Source organism: Podarcis liolepis (genome assembly GCF_965112155.1).
Source record: "Podarcis liolepis genome assembly, chromosome: 17".
NCBI classification, from domain to species: Eukaryota; Metazoa; Chordata; class Lepidosauria; order Squamata; family Lacertidae; genus Podarcis; species Podarcis liolepis.
In genome coordinates this window covers 43,552,918-43,566,231 of record NC_139571.1, presented here as the reverse complement: position 1 = coordinate 43,566,231, position 13,314 = coordinate 43,552,918, and the positions used below count along the sequence as shown (strand labels likewise).

At 42.1% G+C, this 13,314-nt stretch overlaps 1 protein-coding gene across 2 annotated transcripts in view; it reads right to left on the bottom strand.

The window, feature by feature from the left end:
- GSK3B (glycogen synthase kinase 3 beta) overlaps positions 1-13,314 on the bottom strand; it is a 63,369-nt gene that overhangs the window by 18,317 nt on the left and 31,738 nt on the right. For both annotated transcript variants that reach the window (XM_083481875.1, XM_083481876.1), the window contains exons 5-8: positions 10,129-10,259; positions 8,492-8,598; positions 5,499-5,596; positions 3,856-3,951 (exon numbers count right to left, since the gene is read on the bottom strand). In XM_083481875.1, coding sequence (XP_083338001.1) covers positions 3,856-3,951; positions 5,499-5,596; positions 8,492-8,598; positions 10,129-10,259 — 432 coding nt within the window. The remainder of the gene's footprint in view (positions 1-3,855; positions 3,952-5,498; positions 5,597-8,491; positions 8,599-10,128; positions 10,260-13,314) is intronic.

The following is a 13,314-nucleotide window of genomic DNA, read 5'->3' as shown; positions in this document are numbered from 1 at the left end:
AAGGCACCTCATTTGCTTTCTCTCTCAGGTAGTGGGGCAACCCAAAGGAAGTGCCTGTTATATGACTAGACAATAACAGCTATTAAGAAGAGGGAGGGAGGCACCCTGCAGCTAGAAATCCACAGTGGCAGTAGTCTTGCACACTTTGTTTTCTAAAGAACACAAAGGTTATCCACCCTACAAAACGAGAGGCTGGTGTGTAACCTATTTATTTAAAACATTTCTACCCCACCTTTTGAGTAAGATGCCCAAGGTTGTGAACAATAACTAAAGTCAACAAAACAGTCATTGCAACAATAAGATCAAGGAACACAACAGAAGATAAAATAAGTAGCTGAAAGGCCAAACATTCTGGTGAAAGTAAAACATGCCAGGAAAAATGTAAACAATGACCTTCCATGCACCACACTAAATACTCCAAGAGGAGCTAAAACACTTTCTAGGGGGGGCCAGTAATTACTTACCCGGAACCTAAACCCTGCGGACTGGGATATTTTTTTGTTTTTACTAGGAGTCTTAATAGTTAATCTGTTTTCGACAATACAAGCCCTAGGAACACACAGTTATCCGAGGGCCACAGGACCTCCATTTCCCTCACCTAGAACTAGGGGTAGGGAGGAGGAAGCAGGAGTAACCCTGCAACTGGTCAGAGACCTTTCTAAAGAGAAGAACTCTGGACTCATGGTCATCTGATGGAATACTTTGGTCCTGACCCGACCAGTTCACCCAGCGTTCAGACTTTCTTGGATGAACTCCAATTTCCGCCAAGCAAGGCATCCTTCTTATCGGTCTCGCAGGTGGGATTGTTCCAGTGGTGCCTCCCTTTGCTACTGTCCTTATGCCCTGCTGGTGTAAGCCCTCCTGGATTGTGGATTTATCAGTTCATTTACTTCATTGGCTCCCTCTGCGACCCAGTAAGATTCCTATGTGTAGAATGTCTTTTCAGTTACACTTCCATATGCTCATTCTGCATTAACTTTATGGGGTAATTTGGATGTGAAAATAAAGAGGAAGTCCTTTGTGAAAGAATTGGGTTGACAGCCAGATACCAGTTAACAGCATCAGATTGAGAACATTTGCCATTTTCAATTTTGCGGTCTAGCTGCCACTTACCACTAGAGCTGAATCACGGTATCTTCAACTACAGCTCCTTTTAGTGTCTATTTAGGAAATGTCAGCTTTGAGTGCCTTAATGTCTCCTATTTTTGCTGGAAGAAATAACTGGATCTTCACGGAAAACTAATAGAGTGTTCTATTCATTCTATTAATGAAACACTGCTTTATCATCTATTTGGCTGTTTCTTTAATTTTAAGCCAAAACTGAGTCAACAGAACATGATGTTTCTGGTATGCTGGACTCCACCGTGCCTTTATAGGAAGAAATGATGTAACACTGAAAATGTTTTGAGGTATACAATGTAGTCATGGTCCTATGGTGTCTTCTTTCTGGCCAGAAACTATTGTTCATATTAATCTTGTCTCGGATATTTGCAGATGATCACACACTCTTAAATTATATCCTTGAGGTGTGGTGACTAACAGATGGACAACAAAAGTGAATTCTGTGAGCCTTTTGGTGGCCAAAAGACTTATATTGCAAGGTTAGAAGGCTAAACATCCACTATGTACCACTCAGTGGTCTGAAGATCTCTGCCCTTTATCTGAGCACATGACCAAATATAACTATTTGGACATAGGAACTGCTTATATTAATCTGTACATTTAAATTAGGATGGATGTAATATTTGTATTATCAATGTCAACTGCCTTTCTTTGTTTTTTCTCCTTTCTCTCTATTACATTTTCAAGTTTGTTTTTAAAATTGCCCCGTGCAACAAAAATTACCAGAAATCTACAAAGAAGGCTTCTAAATTGTTATTGCAGCAATTATAGCAATGAACTCTCAGTGCTCTAGCCACAGTAACAGAGGAAACATGGAGTAAGACTCCACCTACGGTCCTGAAGATAAAATTAACCGGGCCATTAAGGGCTTTAAAAGTAAAATTGTAGTGCCTTGAACTGAACCTGCTACATGTTTCCTATACCCATGTTGAGCCTCACAAACGATCTACCAAGGATGGCTTCACACACAATGTGTTGGATAATTGTCATGAAATCATTTTTAGTGAGGACAGGGTGCAACCAGCTCACACTTAAGGAACTCTTTCACGGAGAAAATAATCCCACTGAAAGCACAGGACCTGTTTGTCCCCAAATGAGCTGACCTCTTAAGCATCAACATTTCTATCTTGCCTGAATTCTTAAGTCAATTTAATTGCCCCCATCCAGCCACATCCCAAAACATGCTTGTCTCTTCCAGCAGCCTCAAATTTCAAAAGAATTAAATACTATTGGGTAGAACAACAGTCACTCAATATTACCCTCAATTTTGCTGAGACAGGAGTGGAACTATCAGAGTGTGAGGCCTGAAGACTGACAGCTTCTAGCAACCATATAGCGTACAATTCCTAGAACCTTTGTTGCAGATGGTAAACCACCACAACAAAAGTAGTTTCTATTCTGTATTCTGCCCTAATTCTGGATTGATATGGATCGTGGAGATAAATATAATCCAAGGGTCACTGGAATTACAACCCTACTGCCTACCAATCATCTCTCCCTCCAACTTTGTTCTCAGAATTGATTTCAGCAAGACCTTCTAAGTTAAGAGGACATGTCTAAGCTTAAGTTGTCTGAGGACTAAATATATGTAGGAAAACACACTCTGTCCCATTCACAGCTGCGATCCTTCCCTCCAGAAGAATAATGTGGCAAGGGGGAGAAAAGCTTGCCCTGGCATCTGCAGAGCTTGCTTCTCCCCACCTGCTGCTCTAAGTGAGCTGAAGGGAAGCTCCCATTGGTTTCTGGCACTTTACAGAGAACCAAGTACTAAGAGGTGTGTGGATGCATGTTTGCTGCTTGTTTATAACTGTACTGTGATACTTCCCTGTGAGGCAGGAAATGGTTCTATTTTAATTCTATCGCTCACCTCAAGAAAGAGAATCATATAGGTTCACAATACATCAGGCCCTGCTTGTCTCCTTATTGGTGTGGACAACAGCTATAAACATGAACGATAAGGATCTCTATTCATTTTTCTTTTTGATTAATAGCCAGAACATTCATAACAAATGTGATGCCACCAAATTTTGTATAGTGAAGTGCTACTGTTGAGGAATCCAGTCAATACTTCTTTCCTTTCTCTCCCTACACACCTCAGTTTTCTTTCACCCCCTCCAAAAACACTCAGCTTTCCAGAGCCACAATGAGCATTCCTAACCCTCAATGGGGTTTTTTTTGGGGGGGAGCCCTTAAAAAAATAATTCCTAAAGATGTTTCGTACGTCTACAAGCCCTGGGGTTAACCTGAGCATACTGCAGCCTCCTCCCTCTTGTTCCTCAGTTACTTTGTTTCAGCTAAAATCCTATTAATATTCACCAGCTGAATCTCCTCTTAAACAAGTGAAGCTGATCAAGTAATAAGACACCCTGAAACTTCCATATTTACACAAGACTTCACACACACACACACACACACACACACACACACACACACACGAGAGAGTTGGCTATGAAGAATAAAGGGTTGGATTCCCAGTACATAAGTAGGAGGGGTGGGATGTAAAGGAAGGTGCAGTTGAAAAGAGAAATATGTGTTTCACCCCACCTGACTGGAAGTGTCTTCCAGTTACAGTAACAAAAATACCATTGTGAACATGGTTGAAATACAGTCATTAACATTTATAGGACCACAGAGTAATAGTGCCTTGGTTTGCTCATTGACTTGTAAAGATTAATGTATGGACCTCAGCGTATCCTCTCCAGGCACCCTCTACTATTTCAAACAGGCTCTCACCTTAGTCCATGGATGTGCCTTGATCTGGGGAAATTTGAATTCAGTGTAGTTTGGATTCATTTCTCTAATCTGTTCTCTTGTAGGAGTTCCAAGGACCTAGAAAACAGAAAACAGGTGGTCTATTAGCACCTTGAAACAATATAGCTATTGCAGCCAAGATCTGTAGCACACAGCACTCTGAGTAAAAGGAATGGACGCAAACAGGAACTGCACATCTAGTGAGCTCTCCAACTGCGGCCAAGTTTACATTTTAATCACTGGCTGTATCTCTTACTATTCCCTGGAGTACCGATCGCATAATTAATTCAAATGTATGTAGGACTATGCACCATAATTAACATTATGCAGACCATCTCTGAAGCACTTAAATAATTTTGTACAAAATGCACTTTAGATAAGCCAAGTGCTACCTTAAACATACTTTATTTTACTACCAACAAAAAGAAGAACCTTCATATGAGTACATTCTGTATAAGAAATGCCCTTTTTTTTCTTCTCATGGTGTGAGTGATGGATGATTTGTGTCCAGCTCCGTTAAAAAACATTGCCTTTGAGGGGAAACAGCCCTATCTGCAGCATCTGATCACAGCAACTCAATCACAGAACGTATATTCTATGAGACCTGTTCAGACCTGCATTTGCAAGCACCAAAGTTGTATAAGGAGCCAAAGCACACAGCATGTTCTACAATGTGGACATGTTAAGACTTAAAATTTTGCTGTCAAGAGAAGATGAACACTGAAGGACAACAGCTGTAGCAGAAACTCCTACAGAATGAATTTCATTGGATATACACCAAGAGATCTAAATGAAGAACTAAACTGAATATGATGAACTGAACAAAATCTATTATTTTTGTCTGCATGAGAACGATATATCTGTGTGCATTTATATAAGTTTGACCATTGAATTTTGTGGAGAATGATTTTGTTCTGTCAATTACAGATTGAAAATCACCACTTGACGCTGATATAAGCCGACCTAGTTTCACAACGTATCCTCTACGTTCCTCAATTCCAGGCATGCAATTCCTTTTGACAACTTCTCTGGCCCTGATATCTATCACGTGTAAGTTACAGGGCTCTGTTTTTTGTTTTTTGAAGTTGGATTGCGGGGCTACACAACCGACTTAGAATTGGGTCAAAATACATTGAAGGAAACTTCTGAGTCGCAGCCAATACCCCTGCTTCACAAATAAGCAGAAGATTTCACTCCTTTCCATAGCTAGGGAAGACTGCTTGCTACTGGATCATGTCACAATTAAGGAGCAATCAACATTGTGAGGGGTGTGGGGAGCAGGAATCATTATGTCTGGCCATTTGGTAGTGATTCCAATACGTATTTTTGCACTTTTAGATACGTTTTCTGTTTTATATTTATTACTTATTTAGGTTATTCATATCCTGCTTTTCATGGTAGAAAGATTCACAAAATGGGTTTCTTGCATTTCTAATGTAGTGAAGCGACTCTGAGTGCAAAAGGGGTAAAAATTACTTATTTACTTACCTGGAAAATAGAAGCCAGTATCACATTTACTTTTAAATATAAGGAGGGTTTTATATAAACCAAAGTTACATTAAAATTACTATTATTTCATTTCCAATTTAAAATGATGCCCAAATAATAATAAAAACCCCTCATACCTTGATTATTTCCACCAACTGATCTACACCACTGTCGCCGGGGAAAATGGGTTGTCCCAGCAAGAGCTCTGCCAACACACAGCCTGCAGACCAAACATCTGGGGAGGGGGAAGAAACACAGGAAGATATTGGGGGTTACATAGATCCATTTTCTCTCTCTCTCCCTCTCTCTCTCTCTATATATATATATGCACGTGTGCGCACACACATATATACACACGCACAGTATAAATAGAAATAGATACAGAACAGTAAGGCTTACTTTACCAGGTAAGCATTTAGGCCGCTGCAGAGAAGCACTGACAATGTTCATACAAATGGTACCTTATATGAATCTGTACCAGGTCAAAACTTGCAAAGCAAAATTATATACAAAAGTAACTCAGTAAGATGGTGCCGGTGTTCTTTTCAGATTTTGCCAGTTTCCACACACCCCTCCTCTAATATGAAATTCATTCTATTCCATAGATATTTCCATTTGCATCTCATACTGCCACTCACATTCCCACTCACTCTCATTTCAGACCTTGTCGCCTTGGCTCATCACCTTCCTCTCTAACAACATCCCAATGCTCTTCCCTGGTGATTTCAACATGTGTGGTTCTTTTAAAAATGTGTTTTTAGTAACAAAATATTACTCAATATTACAGAGCCACGATTGGTTAGAGTGTTGGACTGGGACCTGGAAAACCACAGTTCAGATGCCCCCACCATCAGGAAGCTGACTGGCTTACCTTGGGACAGGTACACACTCTCAGCCTAGCCTACCTCACAGGGGGGGGGGGGTTGTGAGAATAAAGTCAGGGAGGAGAATTATGTGTGTCACTTTGAGCTCCTTGGAGGAAAAGTAGAATATAAATGTAATCTAAATAAATAAATAAAATGTTTATATATACAATGAAAATTTAAATCTCAAAAGAGGAGGGGGGCATTGTGCATTCTGGATTCTAGTTCCTTGTCAAGGACAAATCAGCAGAGCTCAAAGAAGACAACTGGACACTATTGTCTACAATATGGTATTGTGCAAAGAAGCCTAGTTTCCAATATTTTAGAAAGAACACTGCTGCTCTACCAAGACTGACAAGATCGCATGCAGAGTACTCTGCTTCAGTCCCAGGTATACGTTAGAAAAGCCTCCCCCAATCGGGTGCCTTCCAGATGTTTTGGACTACAACTCCCATCAGCCTCAGCTAGCAGTATGCATGAGAAGAACGAACCTGCTGTGCTGGAAAGGGTTCAGGGAATGCTTGATGTGGCATGCTGAAAATGATTCAGGAAACAGCAATGATAAGGCAATGGACTCATTAACTGGAACTATGCATTTTCAGGTGACCACATAAGCTAACCATATCAGCTAGAAAACTGAAGATTTCACTTATGTAACAAATAATGGGTGGATCGTGGCTGACATTCTGCTTCTTATACAGTGGTGCCTCGCAAGACGAAATTAATTTGTTCCGCAAGTTTTTTCTTCTTGCAAGTTTTTCATCTTGCGATGCACGGTTTCCCATAGGAATGCATTGAAAATCAATTAATGCGTTCCTATGGAAACCGCCTTCAGACCAGGTCCGGGGACAGTCTGTCCCCCGACCTCTTCTGAAGGCTGGGGGGGGGACAAAGCTTTTCTTCCCACCCCCAGCATTTTAAAAAACCCCGGGACAGCGGAGGACTTCTCCGCTGTCCGGGGAGATCTTAAAATGCTGGCGGGCGGCATTTTAAAATCGCCCGGGACAGCGGAGGACTTCTCCGCTGTCCGGGGCGATGTAAAAGCTCCCGGGAAGGCAGGCAGGGGGGACAAAGACTTTCGCCCCCCCCCCCGCCTTCAGAAGAGGTCCTGGACCTCTTCTGAAGGCGGGCGGGGGGCGAAAGTCTTTGCTCCCCCCCGCCTGCCTTCAAAAGCCGTCCGCGATAGCGGGAAGCGCTTCCCTGCTATCCCGGACTGCTTTTAAAATGCTGGCGGTGGGGAGCAAAGCCTTTCGGCCCCCGCCGGCCTTCCTGGACCTCTTCTGAAGGCCGGAGGGGGGGAAAGGCTTTGCTCCCCACCACCAGCATTTAAAAGAGGTCCCCGGAGATTTCCCTATGGGCTTTCGTCTTGCGAAGCAAGCCCATAGGGAAATTCGTCTTGCGAAGCGCCTCCAAAACAGAAAACCCTTTCGTCTTGCGGGTTTTCCGTCTTGCGAGGCATTCGTCTTGCGGGGTACCACTGTATTTCTGCTTGTTCTAGAGCTGTGGTAGAAATGTCTCATTTTAAATGCAACATGGTAGCAAACTGGACTTATACTGAGAGACCCAGATTCAAATCCTCAAGCATCCATGAAGGTCACTGGATAAGTATGGACCAGCATCGCTATTTCTCAGCCTAATTACCTAACAGTGTTGTTGAAAGGCTAAGAACTGAGGGAGAAAGGCCATGTACATTGCCCTCAGCTCACTGGAGGACTGGCAGGATTTGTAAAATATGCAATTAATCAATCCAATAATCTCTCTGCCAGTCCAGGGTCTGATGCCATAAACTTCCCTGCAGCAGACTTTGGGTAACCTTTATGCCTTTTATAGTTGGGCTGTCTCACTACAAAGCAGAGCTTGCATCCTGCAGAAATAAACAAAGGTGGCATTGTTGATATGGCAAAAGAAAAGGATCAGAAAATGCCACGATGTCACACAAAAATAGAGGTGGAAGGTCCTGAATTCTAGAATTTGCCTTGGCTCCATTTAACAGGATGCTGAAAATACAGCAGATGAGAATCTTTTATCTTGATTTTCAGGTTGGTTTTATAATGGAACAGCATGGGTCACCTACCATTCATTGCAAATACTGGATATCCATGTGAACTGTAGCTTTGGGGGGGATGGAAGTGCGGTGTTCCATAATAGCTCCTCAACAGGAAGATTTTAAGCCGTTTTGTTGTTGTATTTCAGGGTAGTTGTGATTGTGTAGTCTACCATTCTGATCACATAAAACATAAATGTTTTAAAAATAAATACACACATACCTATACTGGAGGTATAATCTGTAGCTCCAAAGATCAACTCTGGTGCCCTGTAGTACCGAGAGCAGATATAAGAGACATTAGGCTCTCCACGAACCAGCTGTTTTGCACTAGACATGAGGAAAGAAAAAGGAAGACGTTATTTTTTTAAAACAAAAACATGCAGTGCAATTAAACACACAAATGTTATTTTGCTTTAAGATGAACCTTCATTTGCAGCTCTTCACTACGTAGACCTCCTGTTGCATAATACCTTTTCACTTTCCCAAAGTCTGGGAGAAGGCACAGATGTTTAGGATCAGGGGCAACAGAACCACAGGATCCGAACTACAGAAAAGGCCCAACATCTTTAACAACAGCATGACAGCTGTGTTATCAAAATATTCTGCCTCATTATGAATCTAATTCAGAAAAGGATACCACTGCTATCATATTCAACAGAGAGAGGGAGTTAAGACACCATGAAACACATTAACTGTGTTTTGGCTTCCTGGTCTTTGCAATACAATGTACCACAAGGTACAATCTTGTCCCCAATGCTGTTTAAAGCCATATAAGGTCTATGGATGAAGTTCTTAGGAACTGGGGGCAATTGGGTGTCATCACTTCTCTACTTCGCCATAACATCTGAGTCACAAGGGGTTTTGCATTCTCTGGGTGCACTGCTGGACTGGATGAGGGCCAATAAACTGAGCTTAAACCTTGGAAACAAAGAGACACTCTTGGTTGGTAGTTCCCGTGCCCCCAAGACACACCACAGCTGGGCTATTGATGGGGACAGACCATCGCCAGAGCTTAACTGCAGCACTCAAAAGTCTGGAGCGCTCAAATGTACTGGCTGCCCATACATTACCAGGCCAGGTTCAAGGTTTTTGTATTCATTTTAAAAACCCTTAAAATGCTTAGAGACTATTGTAGTTAAGTGCTATAGAAACTGTTCAAATAAAATAATATAATGAATTCCCCAGACACTTAAATCATTAATTCTTCTATAGAAATGTCCTTATACTGTGAAGTCTTGCAAATTTCAACTACTCCATTAGGCACTCAAGTCCTTCTAATGACCTGCTGGGGTCAAGAGGAGGGGTGGTCAAACGTTGCACTCCCAGCCATGCCAATGAAGTGGCCCTGCAGAACTACTCTTCCATCCTCTCCTGCAACCTGAGGAATGGCTGCTGCCGAGTGACAGCCGCTGGCGAGAGAAGACGGGCATCTGGGCAAAGCAGATATTGGCCCTGCGTCCCTTCACTTCTAGGCTGTAACAATAATGCCGTTGTGTAGTATGCCTGTCTTTAAAATATTTACTTTACAAAGACAGATCTTCTTTGACCATATTTGCCACAAGACTAATGTATTTATTGCAGTGAGACTTACTGTGTGGTACAAAATGGCCTAGCTGTTGCTTCACCATAAACTTCAATAGACATACCTATCCGACATGACTCAGCCATGGAAAATTTAACACAGAGGCAATCAAGCGCACTTTGCTCATTTCCAAAATTAAGTGTAATACTGTTATAAATGGGAGTGGCCTTGTCATGCAAGCCAGAATAACCACAACTACTGAAAGGGAGCTCAGGATAAACACCACTGTCCCTCCACTATGTTCTACTGGACTAATCTTTGCCAGAGACACTTACCTTCCGAAATCACAAAGTTTTAGGACAGCTGTGTCGGGATCCAGCAAAAGATTTTGTGGTTTTATATCCCGATGGCATATTCCAAAGGAATGGATATAGGCTAAACTTCGGAATAGTTGATACATGTATAACTGGAATATAAATAAGAGATTTTAAAATAAATATTATCTCCCATACTAAAACATGGCAGGAGGTTTAACGTACTAACTTTTCTATAATGCTTGACAACTAAAAATATGGTTAAAACCAACACCTTGATGCAATGTCCAAACACTGTCCTTTTTTCATAATAAATGTATTCTGTGTTTTATTTTTTTCTTTCACACTTGTCTTCCACTTCAGAATTCAAATCAGCTTAATAATAGAAACGATCAAAACAGTAGCAGAATAAAAAATAGAAGTATAACATTATTAGAAAGATTAGACAATAGCAAATTCTAGTTCATCAGTTATTTTATCAATTAAACTAATTAACACTACTCCGTATCAAATCTAAAGAGGTTTAACACTTCCTCCTCATTTATAAAAATAGAGAAAAGCTGAATACTATTTCAAATTTTATGGAAACAAGTACTGTGGAAAGCTGAGAAAATATTTACATGCAAGAAAAAAGAATGAAAACCGAAGGGAAGAGGAAATATGAACATATTTTTTAAGAAAGGCCCAGCCGACAATGGGGACAATTATAGAACAATTAGCTTAGTATCTATTATGAGCAAGTTATACTTCAGATTCTCTGGCAGTGTTTGATTTGCTCCCCCAGAGACAAGCTATGACTGAAACGGAGTAATGTCATTGTTGATAAAAGACTGCTCCATCTTAGTCTCCGAAAAGAAGTCTACACAAAAGAGTCCGTTATTGGATGGTCAAACTCCGGAACAGGTAAAGAGTATTAAATACCTTGGGTTACTGTTCTATACAGTATTTCTTGGACCACATATAGACTCTATGATGTCCAGAAAGTGAATACAAGTGAGAGAGGCATTACGAAGGGTGAGCTCTCTCACACAATTAAGCTACCGAGCTCAGCTCTTTTACGGAGTTCTACTGTGGGGATAGTCATCTGAGAACTGGGTCAGAATACATTCAAAAAAACTTACTGGAGTCCCTACAAATACCCTGCCTCGTTAATAGGAGGGGTCTTTCACTCTCTTCCAGAGCTATGGGACAATATTTCTTACCCATTAGACTTATTAGTTGTTTGTTACCTGTGGAGACACAGGGAAGAAAAGCCATTTGGCTCCAGCCGCACCAAGAGCAGCCAAAGATCTCCAAGGAGAGTTGCAGACTCTATTTTTGCAGTCAGCAAATGGGAAGCAGACTAGTGACTAAACCAGGGACCTGAAATGATCTAAATCCATCCCCGTTTCAAATTCCTAACTAATTATCTGATTTTTATTTTATCTGTCCTAAATGTGAAACAGGGGTGCAAGATCTACTACCATTAATATATAAGAGAGAAATGAAAGAGGTAGATATACAATAAGCTTGTTTAAGTTTTACTCAAATCCATAATTGCAGCTTCTGAACTCTATGGAACCATTCCATCCTGATATTTAAATTTATAATTTATTTGTATTTATATTATATTTATATTGTATTTAAACCCGATATTTGAATTTAAATTTCACCTACTAATGAGTGGCTTCAATTATCCTCACATAGAGGATAATTCCAGGCATGATGAAGAGGTAAAATGTTTAAATATCATTAAAAACTGTGCCATAGATTAGCTGGTCATGGAACCAACCAGAGGGACGTCAGCCCTGAACTTAAGTGGCACGCAGACACACAGAAGCTAGTGCAAGCTGTGCTTTTGAACCGGCCGGGAAAAGTGACCACAGTACAAACAAATTCAACATATATGTAAGTGGACAACTGCCAAGAAGATCAAACACAGTCACGTTTAACTCCAGAAATGGAAACTTCCTCTTTTAGCAAAAAGAAATTTAAGCAGACAACAAAGGATACATAAATAAAATAAAAGACTGAGCAGTACGTTGCTAAAAATGGAATAAACAACGACAAAAATCTTTAAATACATGAGTAGCAGGAGACTGGCCAGGGAGCCGGTTGGATCATTGCGTGGCTATTCCCTCCCCCCCACAGGTGGAATAAATAAAGACAACGGACACAGCGATTTAGGTTTAATGGGCGAAATTGGCCACAACTTTATTGATTACAGGAAAGAAGGGTATTGGCTTTAGGCATTGGCCCCTAACCGACTATCCGGTCTAACCGGGAAGGGTTAAACACCAACAGGGGGAGCCACCCGAGATGCGTATCCCTAGGCGCTCCCCGAGGGGTTACCGCTCGGGGGCGCGCTTTAGGCCCTAGCCTCCGTAGGTTTCGGACGAGGCGTCGCCCCTCGGAGTCCTTTAATGAACTACCCTTCAAGCATTGGGGGAGGTGATGGCGTTCCTCCCCCCCAACCTCATCTGCATGACAATACCCTGGCCAATGCCTACCGCCAAAACCAAGGGAGTTGTGACGATTTGCTACGAGGTAGGCGAAAAAACCAAGTGGCTCACAAAACCAGCCAATTAGCCAAATGGAAAAACTCCTACCAGGCCCCTTGCGGCGACCAGCCGAAGCCCATAGCAAGATCGGTGGCAAAACCTAAAGGGCGGGTGGGTGGGAAACCGCGTCGTCTCCCGGGCGAAAAGGGGCGAGCCGAGGGCTGCCCCGACCTTAAGTGGCCTTTCTAAGGCCCGCCCCTGCCGCCAGCCGATTGGCTGGCGCCAAGGGGATGTTAATTGGGGGAATCCCGGCGGCCTCCCGCGAGGCTGGCACCAGCCTCGCGAGGGCGAGTGTGGATGGTGTCATGATCCCGCAACCCCCCCTCCTCCTGACGATCGGAAGGGGCATTGGATGAAAAGAGTTAAAGTTGTGCAAAAGGAGGAGAAGCAGACTGAGAAGAAACTGAATGACTTATCTGCATCTGTCTTTACAATGGAAGATAAAGGGTGAATCCATACACCTGAACTTTTAAAGAAACTGAGGAACTGAGGCAAATTGTAGAGACAAGAGACAAAGTTCTTGCACTTCTGGCCAATGAGCCAAACCATTTCCTCCAAACCAGGCTGTAATGGTTCTAGGGCTTGCTCGTGCGTAAGCCTGTGCCAACACCTGGCTGGGTTGCCTGAGTGAACCTTTCCTGTCCGGACAGCCACTCACCTGTGGCTG